Here is a 19,445-nt window from a genome sequence, read left to right on the forward strand (position 1 = left end):
AATGACTTGTCTGAATCTTCCCAAAGGGTCATTTCGGAAAGGTTGAGCTGTGTCGCTACGATCCCAGAGGGGATCGAACCGGCGAAATAGTGGCGGTGAAGTCGCTTAAGCCTGAGAATGGACAGGAGAAGGGCAGCAATCTCTCCAGTGAAATTAATATACTGAAGGCCCTCTACCACGAAAACATTGTCAAGTACAAGGGCATTTGTCTGGAGGAAGGTCAGTGTGCTCACAGACAAGCAAGCGTTCACTTTAGGATGACCTGACTTAGAGGTTGTCTTTACCTTGATCAACTTGTGCAGAATTGGATTTTTCTCTCAATGTTCAAAACCATTTGGCGCTCCTTTGCGGCCGTCTCCATCTTCGTGTGTGTGTGAGCAGGTGGTCGGGCCACCAAGCTGATCATGGAGTTCCTTCCGCTGGGAAGTTTGAAAGATTACCTGCCCGACAACAAAAGCAAGATCAGTCTCAGCACCCTGCTCAGCTACTCAACGCAAATATGCCGGGTAGGTAACTGCTGCCGTCAGCCACCTGACGTCCGCCCTCTAGCTCGTCCCGTTACGGTAATTATTTTAGACAATATGCCCTATATAAAAACGCACATCTGTGCGTCGAAGCTCGCTTTACGTGGCCGACGGATGAATCTTCTCGGTATGGTGTCGAAAAACATCTATTTCAAATTGTCAATTGACTCTTTATAGGATGCACCCATACTTTTGTCTTTCATTTTTGAGAAAAAGGCACATCTTATATTTGGGACAATGACGGTATTTCACACCACTTCGTATACTCAACATAGTCCACAGCTGTGCACAAGTTTGGGAGCGGTTTTTGACTGAGCTCTCTGCATTGTCAATGGCGTGACCGATACCGTTTTGGCTTTCAAGGGAATGGACTACCTGGGATCTAAAAATTACATCCATCGTGATCTGGCTGCCCGCAACGTGCTGGTGGAGAACGAGCGGACAGTGAAGATCGGGGACTTCGGCCTGACCAAAAGCATTAAGGACAATGAAGTCTATTATACCGTCAAGGATGACAACGACAGCCCCATTTACTGGTAAATACTTCAGTAACTGACTTGTCAAAGGAGACTGGATGTTATTTGCTTCAGTATTGTGATTATTAGTATAACTCTGTACCATACCCACGTCCCGCGCAGTACATATCACTATAGGTAAGGGACAGTTGTAAAAAGAAGAGGTCAGTGCCAAGATACATGCTGATTACTGTCAGTTTCCTCTACTACTTTGAAGGGCGCTGAATGGCGTACATGTTAGCATGTGTAATTAGTAGAGATGGGACTACTCTTAAGTTCCAAAAAACGAGACCAGATTTTTGCAAAATTTGTAATACAGTTACCTCTACTTACGAACGTCTCTTGTTACCAAAAATTCAGGTTACGAAACGCCTCTCGGATAAAATAATGCCTCTTGTTATATAGGGAAATTCAGGATACGGAAGGCAAAATTTGTTGTTGTATGATAACGAGACACCGGCGCTCGCTTGAACAAGACAAGTGTAATACGACATCGCAACCCTTGATGTGTCCCCTCCGCTGCTGGAGCTGGTAGTTCTAAGATATATTTGTTCGTCTTTGATGCATTTTTATAGTTTATTAATATACCGGCTTTTCCACAAATGAGAGACGCGAGTTCTTTGCACTGCGTACTATGGTCTTGCACTTCTCACACTTCGTCCACACTTTCCACCAACAGTCCACACGCTGATTCACCCTGCTCAAACGTATACAATAATACATTAATAATAAATATTATTGCTCCTGTGGACTTGTAAATGATGCCTAGATCACTGGAAATGTAAAATGTAAAAGATACAAATTAAACAACTTAAACAAAGTTCTCTGCATGCACCAGCAACACGCCAGCGCCGACTCAAGGCAAACAAATGAACTACATTCATATTCTCAACTGCTACAATTAATATTATTCATTTAAAGGGTTTGGGAGAATTTTTTTGGGCTTGGAACAGATTAGGCTATTAACATGTAAAAAGAGTCTCCTACTTACGAAAATGGATTTCCCAAGTAGAGGTACCACTGTATAAGTAATGAAATATAAATTTAATAAATATAAATATAATAACTTTGAATTTTAGTTTTCTTTTTATTGAGCAGAGTGCAAGAATATTAATGATTTAGCTATATTTGATTTGTATATTTGCGTTTGGGTAATTTTTCAGGAAGCTGTTTTTTTTTTTTTTTTTTTGCAGTGTTTATAAACTGTCTTTGTCTGATCTGCCAATATTTTTGATCAATTGTTTCTTCAAATGGTCACAGAACACACATGAGTCAGCCTGCTTTGTTAAAAAGTGATCAGTAGCAATAGCAAACGTGTCAGGCTAGGTGTGTAGTTTCGCCTATAAACAGTACTAAGTTAGGCGAGCGCCGAATTTATGCTATGTGTAGAAAGAGTCAAGTGGTATTTCTAGAAAACAACAAAAAGAAAATTGCGTTCTGTGCAAGGACAAGAAATCTCATGGCCCTGTAACCCTCCGAGATCTCATCATACGCGATTTAATTTACAAAGTAAAATATATTTCCTTTTTTTTTTTTTCAGAGTAGCAACTTTAAATAGAAAAATATGTGCTCAAAGGGGTAGTGTGTAAGATTTTGACCGTTTTTCATTTACGGACAGCAAGAAGGGCTGCATTTACATTACGGATAATGGTAAATGCCATAACAAACATGGCCGCCTCCGGAGAAGTGCCACCCCCCCTCATGTAATATGTAATGATAATTAGACCTATGATTATATTTAAAACATGCTGTTGGTCATTAAGAACACATTTTTTTTAAGTATACAATCATTGATTTCTTTTTATTGAAAAACCTTAATCTTACACACTGTCCCTTTAATTGCGACAGCAGTTGAGAGCAGCATCATAACGTGTTTATTGTTTCTCCCAGTGTCTTAATAGCATATTTGTCTCCTGTGTTTGTGCGTGTCAGGTACGCTCCAGAGTGCCTGGCTCACTGCAAGTTCTACCTTGCGTCGGACGTTTGGTCTTTTGGGGTGACCATGTATGAGCTCATCACCTACTGTGACACCAGCAAGACTCCCATGCAGGTGCTCACCATCACACTTGCGCCCATACTCTCGCGATCCAACTCAAGCGATTCTTGTTTGACCGGGCAAATAATATGCACTCAATTCATCACTTCGGTCAATCTGTCACAGTTTCAACATGTTAAGATAAGTACAATACAAGGCGAACTATACTGCGATGGTCGTAATGTTAAATAAATGTTAAAAAAAAGCAAACTTCGTTACGGTTCGCGTTAGGTTAAGGTGTGCGTCAATTCACTCAATCCGTTCCATTTTTTTCCGGGAATCTATTTTTCTTTATTCACTGAAAACTGACCTTGATTTCCTTCCGCAGCTGTTCTCCAAGATGATTGGTCGCTCCCACGGTCAGATGATCATTGTTCATTTGCTCCACAAGCTGGAGGAGGGCAAGCGGTTACCGCAACCCGAAGGCTGCCCTGAACCTGTAAGACACTTTTGGCTTTAGCGTCCCGGTAGCCGAATGATTTCGCGACGGTTGTGGAAAAGGCCGCGTTCCTTCTTCGTTACAGGCCAAACAAATCAGTATTTGGACGTTTCCTTTGGAACATGAGACTTTGTATGTATATAGTATATTAAACTTGCAAAATCCACAATTTTGTGGGAGTTTTGGCCATTTTCATTTGAAAAAGGCCGCTCTTGTGATTATTCAGTTTAGCGCTTGTCACGATGGTCCAGCTATTGAGCGGGGGTCACCAACGTGGCGCCCCCAAAGATCACTTGAGGAGTATGCGGGCCTGTTCTGCATATAGCTTTCAAGATAGAACATTTGTGATTTTCTATTAATTCTACAATTATGCATTATTACATTACATATTCCTCTTGATTTACATATTTGCTACATGTGTTCCTTAATTATTGCGAAAAATCATTAACATGATCAGTGTGTTCGCATAAACTGGTAGCCCGTCGTATTACTCAAAGTGGTTGGTGACCCCTGAGATAGAGGCTCATGGGCGCCCTCTCCTGACCGAAATGATGAATGCAATCATTCTGCGACTTTTTGTTTTTTTTTGTCTCAAGGAAAAGCTTTGAATAGATTTGAGAAAATCTTGAGACACATCGTCTCCTAATGACAATTTCCTTATTGTTCTTTTTCCGGATTCAACCAATGCGGTCATGGTTTCTCACCCTGCAGGTGTGATGTCTCATTTAATTTGATGCGCCCTTGGGTGACGTGAACGGGGCCCAAATCTATAAATATTTCAACGTCACAAATGACATGCGACGTAAGAACGCAGCTGTTATCCTTTTTGTAAAACAAAATATTTATAGCCAAGAAGTGTTATTCAAATACGTACAAATACTTGCAACGGCTAAGCTTCATTTTGCGCTTTTCAAGGGATCAACCGATGCTTAACAATAATAGTAAATATGTGTAATTAAAAAGTTGAACAAGTGGTAACTGGCGCGTGTTTGCGGCCGCAGGTGTACGAGCTGATGCGCAAGTGCTGGGAGCACGCCCCCAAGAAGAGGATCACCTTCAAGCAGCTCATCGATGAGCTTACCAACATGCGGCAGCAGCTGGGCTCCCCCGAATGAAAGCGCGTCCGGCGCAAGCCGGCACGCCGCTCGCCACAAATCTTTCCGATCGCACTTGTTACAATCGCTCTTTCCCGTATGTGATTATCGGCGGCGTTTGAACGAGCGCGGCTCAGCTCGTCATGTGACTGCAAGGGATGGATCGGAACGTGTCACGTGGCTGCGTGTATCTTTTTATTTTCATTTGATTGTGAGTGCCACTCTTCTCAGAAGGAGGAGCCTCCTGAGCCATGGAATCACGCGTAACAACCCCCCCCCCCCCCCCCAAAAAAAAAAAAAAAACACCACTGATTTTGTCCTTTTAAGGATTTATGCACCTAAACTGAGGATTTAGTCTCCAAATATTGATAGCTTATTGACCCTTTTTACCTACTGTACATTCTCCTATGCTAGCGTGACATTTGACAAAGTTATTTTTTCAGAAAAAACTACAACAAAAAGCAAAAAAGTTCATTGGTGTTGCAGGACTGATGAGACGCACCTTATTTAGTTATCTTACGTGGCATTCTCAGTTGAAATGTATTTTAAATGATTATTTTACATTTATATCTGTAATTTTACTTTTCCTTTGAATTGTACCGTTTCACTCTTTGAGAGAAATTCATTGCAAGGCTTCTATTGTAGCAATGTGACAGAAAAAAAAGAACACATTGGAGTCCACATTTTAATTCGGAATGTAAAAGACAATCCCTCTTGGAAAAAAAAAAGAGACAACCATTTGACTCACGGTAGGCAAAATATCCATAGTTGTACAATGGGAAAATAAATCAAATCACTGTCTTCTTTGTCTTTCCAAATGCAAAGTTAGAAACTAACTCTCGAAGCTAATACACGGTCTGTGTGTATATATATAATATGTATACTGTATGTAACCGTCGCAATTTTTTTTTGTTTTGCATTCACAGTAAAACGTTCTATAAATTGTAGCAAAATCTATATATCAGATCCCAAATAAATAAAAGCCTTATGTTTACAAAGCATGAATCTCAAACATTCTATTTGTCATATAAAGTCATATATGCTGTAGTAATGCACTGGCACCAACACACTGTTTATGCAAACAAAACAACACGAATGCGGACAAAAATAAATACACAAACAATAACAAACTCAATTCAAGCGGCGTGACCAACTTTCACAAAAAAAAAAAAAAATGAAGATTCTAGAACAGTATTGAATCCAGTCCCGCCAGATTGAAACGCTTTTAAAACCGCATGGCGGATCTGATCCGTTGCCTAGTCCTGCCTGCGATAGACAATAGAAAAGAAGCGGGTCAACGCATTGCCAGAAACGGCTGAGCGCGCCGTGACACTACCAATAACTCACAGCTGAGCGGCGAGAGCGGCGTCGAGACAGCACATTCCGGCCTGCTGACTCAGCAGTTCACATGCGCACGATCTGCAGTAGACCCACATACTTGTCTGCGGGGACTTTTTTTTTTTTTAATTAACACTGGGTGGTCAACCTTTGTGAAAGACCCCTGCCCTGCTATGAGTTAGTTGTTCTATGCTGTTCCACAATACTTAAATAAACTGCAAGATAATGAATGGCAAACACATACAGTAGGTCAAGTCCAGAAGTGTATTAGACCAGAGGTCCCCAACCGCCGGTCCGCGGCCTGGTAGCGGTCCAGGAATCAAACGGTACAGGGCCGAACACCAAACTAAAGATGTTTTGGAACCGCTTTAGTTTATCCTTTGACAGTTCAATCATTCGTGCTTTCTTTGGTTTGATCTTTGCTCCGCTGTTCTTATTGCATTTTGTAGTGAGGAAGGACGGTGTGGCTTCAGTTGAGATCAGTCATTGTCAGTGACGCACGTTGTTCTGTCTCTGTGAAATGTGTCCCACGAGTATCTGGAAGTTGTACTTTCTTTGTAAGTACATTGTCATTTATGATAATATGCCTCAAATTTGTTTGTTTGTTGACGCGACAATTTGCGACTGCGGTTAACATGCTAGCTCATGTTAGTTCTTATCTTTAGCATGTTATATAGTTCTGTCTTTAATGCATTTAGCTCGTTAGCATTTCCGCTAGTGTCTTTACTATATGTTAGCATTTGCAAAGCTTTTGCATTGATCAGTACTTATTTGCATCTAATTAACGTTTTGTATTGCAATCAGTGGCAAAATGTAATTCAATTATATGATTGATTTAATCAATGTAATTTAATTAATAATCGGTCCGCGATGATAACAAGGTTGGGGACCCCTGTTTTAGATGACACACAATCCGATTACAGAAATTTGCACTTCAGTATGCTAATGGAGACTGCATCATGACATCACAGGATGATAGCAGTAAATAAGAATAAGTCCAGTGAGGCTTTAAAAAAAAAAAAAAAAGTTATTCTCATCTTCTATTGCTTTTCAGTGTTGCCAAGGCGACGCAAGTACAGCACTACAATTCAATTCAACCGTGGAAGAATTATGAACACAATTTAAAAAATATGGCAAGCGGTTATTAAGGGGTATTAGGGTAACACTAAAAGGAACAAATAACTCCACAAGAATAATGACTTATGCAAATACTCAAGAGTCGTATGAAACAAAATTGCACAAGAGAAAAAATGTATGATACACTTTTTTTTTTTTTTTTTTACAATAATCATTAAGCAAATATATCCACAACTGATATAAATTTTTAATTTTGCAAGAACTTCTAAGAATACACAATTTAATATAAAGAATAAGGTAATATTGCTTGTACAAACACAACTATGAACAAGACATGATGTTGTGGGAGCTTTGAAATTCCTTCTAAAATTATACTTTTTTTTATGACTTTGCTCTGAGGACAAGACCAAACTTTTATTTATGTATTTATTTCAGAATGATTTTGTTTTCTTTTTGTCTTTTCAGCGTTTCCCAAATAATCCATGGTAGGCTTACAGTATGATCATGATGACTACAGGAATAAATATAGTACATTCAACATTCTACAGCAGTAAGAGCCTCAGTTATTGCCATACTAAGCAGTAATACTAAAGTAGCAAGCCCTCATTGACAAGCAGCTAAAGTCAGACAAAATATTTTTGCACAAGAGTTCGAAAAAGAAAATAGATTCACACTCCTATGTGCTTTTTTTCTTTTAAAAGAACGTCAATGGAAGGTGAGCGCGGATTGCAACAGACGCTCTCTTATTGCAGCAATATTCAATTAGCGTTCCGTTTTTACTATTCAAACATCAAAACACACACACCCTGCAGTTTGCTCATGTCATGATAAAAATTCTTTTTGCCAAGTACTTTATGCCAAAATGAGTACTGTGCCAACATCTGGACTAAATGTTCCGAAAATCCAAGCGGATACGCAAATGTTAACCTGTAACAGTCGATACTATGGAACGATATACTCAGAGGACTTTACAAACGACGCCAAAAGCAAATTGTTGGAGAGTGGAGTGTAGACCCAGCGGGTAAAGTCTGATTTTAAAGGACCTTTATCATGTTATTTGAAAAATTCCACGCTTAAATACAGTATTTGCAGTATGCAAATCTTACCTTTGGCACATTGGTGATTTAATTTATTAGGAGTTGTTTTGAAAGCGACATTTTTGACCAAGGAAGCGAAGCGCGCCTCTCCCCGTGCGGCTGCCGCACCCGCTTCACGATATTGTGCGAAAGCCGACCGCCCACCAAACAATAAAGAAAATAAGCTCTGTAAACTTATGCAAACTGTGATTTTACAACGTTCAGAAACCCAAAAGTAGACGTAAACGCGACTTCACGTCGAGAAACGAAAGACATTTGTAGCAGAAGAAAAATGCTCCGTTGAGTAGCGGTCTTTGTTTAGCATAAATGTGCTGTATAAATGTTTTATTTCTACACAACGGAGCTAACGCGTCTTTAGACTTATGCGAAATGCGCCGGTTTTCTTTTGTAATTTTATGGCTTTATGGATTGATGCACAAGGTTGTCCCAAATGCCTGCTGGTTGCCCGGCCTTGTGCTCCCACGCAGACATTTTTGCCACTCTGGCATGTTCTACAGTAAAAATGTTTAGCTGATAAATGAAATGTTTTTGTTTACCAGGCCGACTCGGTGCAAAATGTCTTCTCAACAACTACGAATTGAAAACGTGGGTGTGTATTTACACTGTACTGGCAGTGAGGGGGCGGTGTAGAGGCGGTGCGAGTTTTTTTTTTTTTTTTTGTGGGTGTTTTGAGTGAGAAATTAACATTGTAACGTGGTTCAAAGTTCCAAAAGGTTGAATTTGAAGGCCTTTTAAATGAATAACCGTACAGACGGGAAATCACTCAGTCAACTAAATTGGAGAAAAGAATAAGGGAGCTTCCTAATCAAGCCCCCACATACTAGTCTGGCGTTGAAAAGAAAAAAAATATACCAGGACAGAGCGTTTCTTTCCTTCCACAGAAACGTAAACTTGTACAATTCCATGAAAAATAGGGGACATACTACAAAAAACATTAGATTACAAATATACAGCAAAGTGGATTTGAAATCAATATATTTACATGTTTTCAATCTTGTGGTACATTGCGCTCTCAACAGAGCTGTGTGACACATGGCTTACCATAATATATACACGGCACAAATATACGCACTCACTTGAGTCCAATCTTGCGATTGATTGTGAGAAGCTCTTTCACGTGGACAGGGCCCTTACTGGTCCGCGCCCTGTTTCCTGATGTACTCCCGGTGTCGGGATTACGAAATGGCTGACGCTTCCTACGGATACAGCTTAGGCACACTCACGAACGCACACGCAGAGGCACACGGAACGGAACGGCCGCCTACGGATGAAAGCAGTGGCGCCAACAAAGACTGTCAGTTGCGAGTCGGACGCTAGTTTGACCGATCTGTTAGCAAACTAGCCTACAGACTGTGCGCGTACATTAGTTTACATCCTACCGGTACAAGATAAGAATATAGCGGACGCACGCTTTGGGGGTAACCGAGGAGGATTAAGGCTTGAACCGGACAAAAGCGACAGCTCACATTTGAGGCCCATCATATTTGCAGTTTGACATATAACAAATCTACCAAGTTCCACACTTTGGGGGAACGCACACTTTATTCCCGTAATCGCTAAAAAATTTACCGTGAGGCCAAAGCAGTAAACCGTTTTACCTGGTCGATATCAATGACACACGCTAAAGTGATTTAAGCAGTTTCATTTCAACAAAAGTAGTGCTTTGCCGCCACTTTCCTACAGATTGCCACTTGCACAGCGGTTCTTGATTTACAAATCTCAAGGCGTGGCTTTTACCCAGGACACGTAATAAACATATGTGGTCACGCAACACAAAGGCACACTTAGTTACCCACCTGTTTGTCCTTTGATTGTTTTACATCAATTGCCAGGGAGTTTGCTTTTGTACAAGGTTAGCATTAGCCACATATGTTAAAGTAGCGTTACTCTATCGTAAACTGAGGACCCCGTGTACTGTACCCTTAAAGTGTATCCAGCTTGAGGGATTCAGACACTCGAAGCGACTGTGATCCCCCCCCGGTGCGCTTTTCCTTCTAGAGTCTCTTCCTCTTGAAATAGTCAGCGTACTGTCCCCCGAGGCCTTGGGAGTGCTGCCCAATGTAGCCGCTGTCTGACGATGTCACTTCCTGCACCGCCAACTGGGGGTATTCCCTCTTGTGGCCCCGTGTCTGGTTCTAAAAGAGGGGATACAAACCAGATGGAAATTGACCAAAAGATTTGAGATGAGGTGTGATTGGCTGGTGTACAACTGCACACGCCCTTCACCTAGAGCCAGCCGGGAACAGGCGTCATACAATACATATTCAATGTAATTGAGTCCTTTTTTATCTTCACTGAATTAGTGATTTAACATGATTTCAGAAGACGGTGTAAACCATATCAAGGCATTCGTGTTGTTATATTATTTGGTATGGTAAGGTTTTTTTTTTTTTTTTTTTTTCTAATTCCTCCCCATGTTTGGTGGTATTACTGTCATGCGTACTTGTCTTTCTCCTGTGTAGCTCATGTCAAAAACAAGAGCCGGAAGAAAATTGATCTCGTGCTGTGCACTGGCAAGAAATCTCGTGTTGTTTCAATCTCGCGAGATCTCGTCTCATCTCGTCATACCAGAGCTAGTCTCCTCCCTAAAATTAATCAACGTTATGAAGAATTGTTGATGGAATTGAATATTGAAGGAAAACAACTATGTAAATAAACTGAAAAGGTTCAAAAATGTACATGTTTGATGATGACGCCTTATGACCCGGAATGACTTTCTGGCCACGTCTTTTCCCGATTTAATAGTGTGTTGTAAGTGGGAGGCGTTTCCAAACTTTTGCCCAAACTGTACAAAACATTACCGACGCTGTTCTTCTGTTCAAGGTGCACAAAAGAACTCTGAACAGACGACAACATGCATAGCAGGACAGACATAGCTTTGCAAAAGTTCAGTGAAAATGAACTAGACAACAATGCAAACAGTGGTGTGTTTTGTGTGTGTTTTAGGATAAGAGCAGGCTAACGGGGTTTAGCTGCATGAGAGATTGGAGGCCACAAAAGGCAGTCTGTCCAAACAAATGAAAATCTCTCCCGACAGGGCGCTGCTGAGCTCAGGCTTCCGCATCCTGTCTCTTATATTTAGCGGCCGTCGCTCGCTCTCACAAAGTCCACCAGTCAGCTGCTCTCATTTTCTACATTAAATACTGATGAGGTTAGCAACAAGTAGGACCATCGTCGGGTCCGATAATGGACCAAGAAGAATCACAGTTCGATATCTGTATGAACTTTAAAGGTGGTGGACCAAAGAAGCTGTCCTTTTGCGTTGTGACTCACATAATAGTAGGTGTTCCAGTCTGTGGTGGCAACTTGCGCATGCGTGATGGCATTTGGCGTAGCTGCTATTGGATGCGGCGCCCCAAGGAAACCGGGCATCAGAGGCAGGGTGCTGTAGGCCGGTAGCACGGCAGCGGTTGGTAGGACAGCGGTGGGGGGAGCCACGCCGTTGTTGACGCCATGAAGGGGCACGCCTAGAGGCTTACACACATCCACTTCCTGTTCAAAAGACATTCAAAGGGTATCATTCCAAAGCACCATTTCGTAATATTGTATAACCGCCTGTACTTACCAGTACAGTAATTGTAAAATACAATCATATATAAGTAGATAAACAGATGAATGCTGCTTTTAGAGGTTTTCCGTTATCTCGTGACGAGATAAATCCAGTATAGTACTGAACATAGTATCACACAATTTTATGACAAGTAAATATTTTGTTTTCCTTGATAAATAATTCAAACCAAGACCCCAGAGATGCACCATGCTTTTAATTGTTCCCGCAACACCTCGAAACGCAGCTTTCCTACACTTAGTGAACCCCCAGTGTGATGACTGTCAACGCCAATCATAACTACAAAGAAAACAAAAACTTGACAAGATTGAGTCCAAATCCGAAGATGAATATGTCTCACTAAAACAGTCAAATGAAATCAGTTCCTTTTTAAGCAGAGACAAATGTTTCCTGAATGAGTGAGGTATCAGCAATATTTTTTTTTCTGAGCTTTAAAAGTCTAAGTAGTGTTCAGTTCACCCAAAAGGAAACAGTAGATGAGCTTAAATTCAAGAAAAGGTCAACCGAGAGGGAGCAATTTGATCATGCATGGGAGAAAAGAATCCTCAGGGGATCTGAGCTCAAATGGACGAGGTTGGGAAAAAATGCAAATGAAAAAAAATCAGGCAGCGCTTGAGCTGAAGCGAGCCCATCTCACAGGAGATCCTGGGGTAGGTGAAAGAATCACATCCATTGTGGTAATGTCTGCAGTACAAAACAATAAAGCTATTCAAATCTATTCAAAGAGCTCAGAACGTCAGAGGCACAAAAATATTTGTCAATGAAGGGTATATTGTGCTAACAAAAAGAAAAGAACAAAGAAAAGAAAAAAGATTCCCAAGATGACAGCACCACATTAGTGGAGCTATTGCCTTTTGAAAACATGACAAGACAATCTGTGCAGTCCGTGACAACAGGTTGAAGAACTTGAATCCAATGTGTTATTTATTCGGGTTTTTGTTTTATTTTTACCTTTAAATGTCCATTAAAGTACGCTTACTTGAATATTTGTAGTTTAAAAAAAACAAGGCTGATGAAATACGTACTATTTTCCACGAAAACGATATTCAGAATGGGCTAGCATTCTGATTTGGTGTGTGTGTGTGTGTGTGTGTGTGTGGGGGGGGGGGGGGGGGGGGGGTGATATTCCTTTCTTTCTGCAAAATAACATTTTGTACAGTTGTAGTTTAACAAAGAATTTAAGTGATGCCGCCACTGTATGCATGTAATTTATCACAGAATGTACGTATGCCAGAAAGAATAAACATGAATCACATTTTCCTCAATGTAAATCCTGAGAAGTACCCCGGGCCTTGACAAATGTTTGAGAACAATATTGCAATATTATAGCAGAAAGAATAAAGACAAAAGTGCCCACATTTGGACCTTAAATAATATATAAAAGAATGTATCAAACATCTCCAGAATTCATGAATGACTTAAAAAATGTAAATGGGCATAAAAGAGGGGTTGCATTAGTCACTTTTCTGAAATGATTTACTGTGGTCTAGAATAAACATGCTCCGGTTTAAAAGTTGTTCTTTCAATCAGAACCCCTTGGATCAACTAAGAACTCAAGTGTTGCATGAAAGAGAAATTTGCTGAAAACTACAACAAGTCTATGATTAATTTGTAGAATATAAAATAAGCAGCAAAATCCAATCTGGTTTCCCCATCCCCAGGAGGTGGCAATTTTGCCACTTGTTGTCAACTGAAAACGATTTGGCAGGGTCTAAGCCAGGCTCAATCAACAACCAATCATGGCTCACCCGTTTTCTGTTGTCATTGGCTTTGTGATGTGCCCAGGCAGAGGCTGGCTGGATTTTGTAGATGAATTCATTTGCAACAAACACAACATTAACAAGATGCCAGTACTGAACCATCAATTGTGAAAAGAAGTTTGACTTTTAACATGTTGCATGTTTGCTCAAATTTACATTCACCAGCAGCATTTGCTCAGTACTTGGTGGTTTGGTGCTTGTATATGTGTGTGGGTGTGGGTGTATACCTTGCTGGCATATGCTTGAGTAGCTGGAGTCTGGGAGTAATACTGAGTGACTGACTGCATGTAGGAATTGTAGTCACTGTATGAAGAAACCGGTGGAACCTAGAACACAATCATTTTATCACCAATGTAGACAGACATCTAGGAAACGCCAAAGGGTTCACACTAGGGCTACGCAATTAATCAAATTTTAACTGCGATCATGATATTGGCTGCCACAACTAATTAAGCTGATCCTCAGTGATATTAACATTTAAAAAGCCAGCTACCTACATGTCAAATCAAGCACTCTGTCATCCTACCATCAGGGGGCAATGTTTTCCCACACGTTTAAATGACAAAAGCTGATATTATTTACCAGTGTGAAATGGCATTGAGTTTCTCACCTGATTCCTAATATATACAGTACTAGCTGTCAACTGAGACCCATTTCGAAAAATCCAATTGGCAAACACTTTGAATAAAATCGGTTTGAAATGACTGAAAATGACATTTTGACTACTAATTGATTATATTTGGTTCAAAGTAAATAATGTGCTTGGTTCTAAGTAGGCTTAATTTTTTTCAGTGGTTTGCACTCAGCAATTAAATTAGCTGCATTGCAGTGTGCCAGTTTTTGCCATGTCCTGAATGTATGTATCTTATTTTCTTTATTTGTGTTGGTTTATTATTATTATTATTTGCAAGTATAGAGCCTCGAATCCATGTTTATTCACTGCTTGTTTAAAAAAAGGGCATTAAATAGACATGTCTGACCAAACGTGATGAATTATCGTGATTTCGATATTGACCAAAATAATCGTGATTTTTATTTTGGCAATAATTGTGCGGCCCTAGTTCAGGCATTTCTTATTCTCACTTTACATATGAAGCTGTCGATGCAACGCAGGCGTTTAAACCATTTAGGACAAAACAAAACCACAAGAGGTGTGTGCATTACCTGTGTGTGGTCCTTGGTGTAATCGGCGGTGGTATTGTCCTGCGGCGCAGCAGAGTTGTAGCCTTGTGTTATTTGGTAGTGCTGGTACCATTGTTGCATGGCCTCCTGCTGAAGACACACAATTAAAAACAAGGTGATTGGCTGCAATGCACTTGCTAGTTTTTGTCATGTTTTTCTAATCCTTTCAAACCAATTGTTCATGTTTCATTGGTGCGGATGAATGGATTGTCATTTAACATTCATTGTCATCACCCATAATGGTACTTTGCTGCAAATATCAGATGGAAACCGGAGTGACATAAAACAAAATAAACTAAGAAAAGCGAAGATCGGACCATCTGGGAACGCAGAGGAACAAACAAAGAAAATAAGAAAGAAAAAACAAAAATGACAGAAAAGCCAGCAAACAAAAGACAGTGAACAGCGAAACAACAGAACAGCAGTTCTAAAACAGGCATACGAGAAGGCACTTGGGTTATGTGGAGATTTTAACGGGGTTTCTGTAGCTATGCAGCGCACATATAAATTGTATTGCTTTTTAATGGCTTGACGGATACAGTACATTTTCACGGATACATAAAGGTAAAAGGGCTGAGAACCACTGCTATAGAAACCCAAAGAAAGAAGTAAATAATGAGAAAAGGTAGTAGATAAAAAAACATATTGAAGCTGGAGGACCTGTGTGTAGGCCTGGTTGTAGTGGCCGTAGTCAGAAGAAGTGTCAGTATTGTATGAGGATGTGGTAGGAGCAGCTGCACTGTGGGAGAAGGAGCCGCCGGCCTGTGAGACAACAGGGGTCGCTGAGCTGCCGTACACAGCAGGAGCCGGCTTCCCGACCTGGGCTTTACTGCCAAGTGAACCTGCGGAGAGTTAGAGGCACAGTGGGGGAGGCACAACGAGTCAAAAAAAGACCATCGGCTGCTATCAAGACAGAGCTCGGTCTTAATGCAAATGTGGAAGTACCTTGCAGAACAACCCCTGGCATTACACTGGCTAGATTCAGGTACGGATTTGAGGGCAGTCTCACATCTTTGGGGGGCTCTCCCAGGAGAGAATTCTGACCATTATTTACCTAGAAGAGAAACACTTGACATTTAAAGTGAGCTGAATCACTAGCTGGTGCAGCATCTTAAAAGTGGCAATTATCGCTCTACCCTTTGCCGAAGAAATTAATTCATCCTCAACTATACCGCATGCTGACGTTAACTCAAAGTCACAATGACTTGGTTGAGCTTTAGGAGGTGTGTGAACCAGAGAGGTTTGTGCTCTCTCTCTCTGTTAATTACATTTTGCCTTCATTAAAAAAAGACGAGAGGAGACAGTCCAGGGATTCTGGATTGGCTTCCCCAAAGAATTTGAGCACTATGATTATCTCAATGAATCACAATGAAAGAGAACATTAGCAGCCTTTCATTTAAAGATGTAGTTGAGCAGAGGTGGCAGAAAAAGTGGCCTACAGGGGAACAGAGAGGTTCTGCTGCTGGTGCTGCCATGTCAGCCAACACATAGTGTGTTCGGTATGGAAAGAAATAATAGCATAGGGTAATGTAAATGTTTTGGTCACATTTTTATATATATATGTGTTTGTGTAGCAAAAGAAAGAAAGAAGAATAAGGAACTACACAACACACCAATGAGAAAACAAATAAATGAGAATTGTACATGAAAACTATGGACTGCATTTCAAACTGTATATCAGGGGTGTCAAACCCATGTTTTGTCTCACGTCAAATTGTACAGTAATTGTTTTTTTTCGGTGGGCTGTGATGACTGTGAACCCATATAAATATATATGACTGCCTTATTACTTCATACTGTATACACAACATATGAACTATTTTTGAAATCAGAAGATAGCAAACGAAAAGTTACACTAACTTAACATTATTAAAAGTGAAGAAAATTTGAAACGTTGATAATGTAGCAATAAAAAGGAAGTAGACATTATGATTTGCCTAATCATTGGCCACATTAAAATGATGTGACGGGGCCGAATCCGGCCCCCAGACCTTGAGTTTGAAAACAGTGATGTATATCATTAAAAAGAAATGATGTCATCTTATGTGCAAACCATACTGCCTGGTGAACACGTTCCTGGTTGATCATGGAACTGATTGACAGAAACTAAAGGGAGAAGCATGATGTGCTTATTTTTTATTTTATTTTTTTATGCTAGGAGCATTTGCTAAGACAAGAAAATGCCAGACTACTTGAGTGAGCCCGATATCATAGTGTTGTTGTTTTTGCTCACCATGTTGGTAATTGGGGAGCCATATGAACCCTTGTGATGCCCCGTGGATGTATAAGCTCCTCCCGTGGGTTTCGGTGGTGCCGGACATATGCCTGAGTTACTTATTCCCGAAGAGTAGTTCTGTCCCTGCATCACACTCCCTGGAGGGACAGCCTGCTTATCACCACAGCTGGAGGACGAAGACAAGACGGAGGAAGAGGAGGCGGAAGGGCCGGTGCTGATGGACTGGATGGTATTTTGTTCTCCTCCGCAGGGCCGGGGCTGAAGGTAGGGCATCACACCTGCTGCTGACACCACGACCGTGGCATTGTGGGTAGACGCTGGAACGGGCTCGTGGCAAAATTCTGTCAGTAAAGGGAAATAACAACAGAATGCAAAAGAAAAATAAAAGGAATGTGTCAGGAGGATAGTCCATCAGTGCATCTGTCCCCTGAAGCTCAGCTGTTTCCACACAACTTATCCTCCTTGGAGACTGGGTTTTCACCTCAAATATCATCACATCCAGTGGCGGAGTGCTCACTTCCAATATCCCCACTCAAAACTCAGATGAATTGCCACTGATTGTAAATCACAAAGCAATTACCTGAACTAAACTCCTAGAAATCAAGGGGCCGGGCGTTTCAAAAATAAAAGAAAAAACAAACAAGACAAACAGGACTGCTTTGTGAGTAATTTCTACATTTACAGAACAAGTGACCACACAGGTGATTAAGGATGATAAGAAAATTGTTACAAAAGTTCCTGGGAAAAATCTCTTCGGAGTTCTTTTAGTAAAGTGTACAGTATTATGTAATAGCTCCATTGTTCAATCAACAGAAACATGGAATTCATAAGCATAAAAATCAATTAAAGCAGTTCTATCAACAACCAAAGATGTATTTTTGGTGTCAACATGTTTTCATTTGTTTGTAGTAATTAAACTTCAACTTTACATAACAGACCTGTGGGGGAGTCTCCCAGGAGGCCTTTCCCAACTGCTATGAGGCCCGGGGCCCGCAAAGGTAAACTTTTCTGCATCAGCAATCTGGATGGATCTCCCAGCAGGCTGGAGGCCTAAGGAGATAGAAAGAAAAGGTTATTATATTGAGCATCTGACAGGGTGCATGTACAATTTCAAAAAACAGCACCACCATACATCCATCTGACAATTATGCTGTTCTGGATGTCAGTCAAAAGGCTTTCTTTCACAGATAAAAAAATGATCATTTAATCTGTGCTTTATTTTCATGTGTCACTCTGGGTCGAAGGCGGGTGAGTTAGACTTTTTTTTTTTTTTTTTAACAATTTTTAAGATCATGATTGCCGATAAGCAAGTTTCAATATAAGGGATCACCAATGTGATCACCAGCTGCGCCAAAATGACTTTTAATTAATTGTTACATTTTTGCATACACTTGTACTCTATTTAAAGAGTATCAACAAAAATATTTATACAATATTCAAAATTCTACATAGCATAGTGGACATGGGCAAAGTTGATGGATATTTTACAATGCTAACATCAAAGTAAACATGAATTTTTAAAGTCTGGTTTTGCACTCTTTCCGGCTTAAGTGTCGCTCATGGCCTTTAATGGCGGCTTCATTGGCCCTCACCCAGTTACATAGCTCTTGTAAGGACTAGATGTTTTTTTTTTTTTTAAATATTATTATCACTATGAATTGCAATGAACATTTAGAAGTGTGAACTTTCCTTTTCATTGACTGTATAGGTGAAATTCAGCTAAACCTTGAAGAAATACAAAGCACCTCTGGGTTAGGCGTAGTAATCACACATGAGAGATTGCAAATGAAAACAAAACACAACTTGAGTGATTTTCTGCGCTTAAGATGAAGATGAATATGGTTTAGCCCAACATCACACACTCAGACACATGCACGCACAAACACACACAGGTATCTTACGCTGCCAATGCACTTGTCTTTGATGTGTAAAAGCTGCTGCTGAGCAAGCTGCATGTGGAGGAGGTTTTGAAGAATGAGTCCATTACCAAACATGGCACTCTGCGAGGGGAAAAGAACAACTGGTATTTTAAGAATATCATCAAAAACGCATGCACATAGGTTGTAATGTGTAACCTGATGAGCTTTTCTTAGTGTAAGTAGAGCTGTGGTGAGCGGCGGCCTGAGGAATGGCAGATTTGTGTGACGGCCATACTTCCCTGAAAACAACAAGAAAAAATGCAAGTCAAATAAAACTAGAGTAATAGAGCGTAGAGTTGTAGGGTCAATCAGATATTAGCATTAGTATGTTTAATGTTCAGCGCATTCATTGTACAGGTGCAACTTTTGATCGCTTTAATGATGAGTGAAGTATTCCTATGAACACACCGTCCTACGTGGTGTTACCTGAAAGTCGATTGTTTCTGGGTAAGGATCACAAGCACGCTCCTGCAGTCAAGTGCCATCTTGTGACTTATGTAAGTGAACCACACGCCACCTCATAAATGCAGAGAGATACGCTTCAAAGCTAACTGTAGCTTCCTCCAGAATAGGTAGAGAAAATTTAACATTTAATCAGCTCCTATTTTAGACTTTAATTGTGCGTGCTCTTCTTCAAAGAGAGCTCCCCCACCTCTCATCT

The 19,445-nt window shown here is 40.6% G+C and overlaps 2 protein-coding genes across 4 annotated transcripts in view; one reads left to right on the plus strand and one right to left on the minus strand.

Annotated features, from left to right (window-relative positions):
- The window catches only part of jak1 (Janus kinase 1), a 31,591-nt gene extending 26,701 nt beyond the window's left edge, over positions 1-4,890 (plus strand). The window contains exons 20-25 of the mRNA XM_088424801.1: positions 27-219; positions 382-506; positions 888-1,060; positions 2,972-3,089; positions 3,403-3,513; positions 4,515-4,890. Of these exons, the coding sequence (XP_088280927.1) occupies positions 27-219; positions 382-506; positions 888-1,060; positions 2,972-3,089; positions 3,403-3,513; positions 4,515-4,628 (834 nt within the window). The 3' untranslated portion in view covers positions 4,629-4,890. The remainder of the gene's footprint in view (positions 1-26; positions 220-381; positions 507-887; positions 1,061-2,971; positions 3,090-3,402; positions 3,514-4,514) is intronic.
- Positions 4,891-5,278: 388 nt separating this feature from the next.
- Positions 5,279-19,445, minus strand: part of raver2 (ribonucleoprotein, PTB-binding 2) — a 45,010-nt gene continuing 30,843 nt past the window's right edge. The window contains exons 7-16 of one of the 3 annotated variants that reach the window (XM_088424804.1): positions 18,941-19,023; positions 18,767-18,865; positions 17,804-17,915; positions 16,863-17,206; positions 15,575-15,683; positions 15,290-15,471; positions 14,612-14,716; positions 13,675-13,773; positions 11,393-11,611; positions 5,279-10,254 (exon numbers count right to left, since the gene is read on the minus strand). In XM_088424804.1, coding sequence (XP_088280930.1) covers positions 10,114-10,254; positions 11,393-11,611; positions 13,675-13,773; positions 14,612-14,716; positions 15,290-15,471; positions 15,575-15,683; positions 16,863-17,206; positions 17,804-17,915; positions 18,767-18,865; positions 18,941-19,023 — 1,493 coding nt within the window. In that variant the 3' untranslated portion in view covers positions 5,279-10,113. Of the gene's footprint in view, positions 10,255-11,392; positions 11,612-13,674; positions 13,774-14,611; positions 14,720-15,289; positions 15,472-15,574; positions 15,684-16,862; positions 17,207-17,803; positions 17,916-18,766; positions 19,024-19,445 lie in introns of all 3 variants that reach the window. The other 2 variants (XM_088424803.1, XM_088424802.1) reach the window with 2 other exon arrangements.

The sequence above is a fragment of the Hippichthys cyanospilos genome, chromosome 10 (genome assembly GCF_059441005.1).
Source record: "Hippichthys cyanospilos isolate Australia breed blue-spotted pipefish chromosome 10, RoL_Hcya_1.0, whole genome shotgun sequence".
Lineage (NCBI taxonomy): Eukaryota > Metazoa > Chordata > Actinopteri > Syngnathiformes > Syngnathidae > Hippichthys > Hippichthys cyanospilos.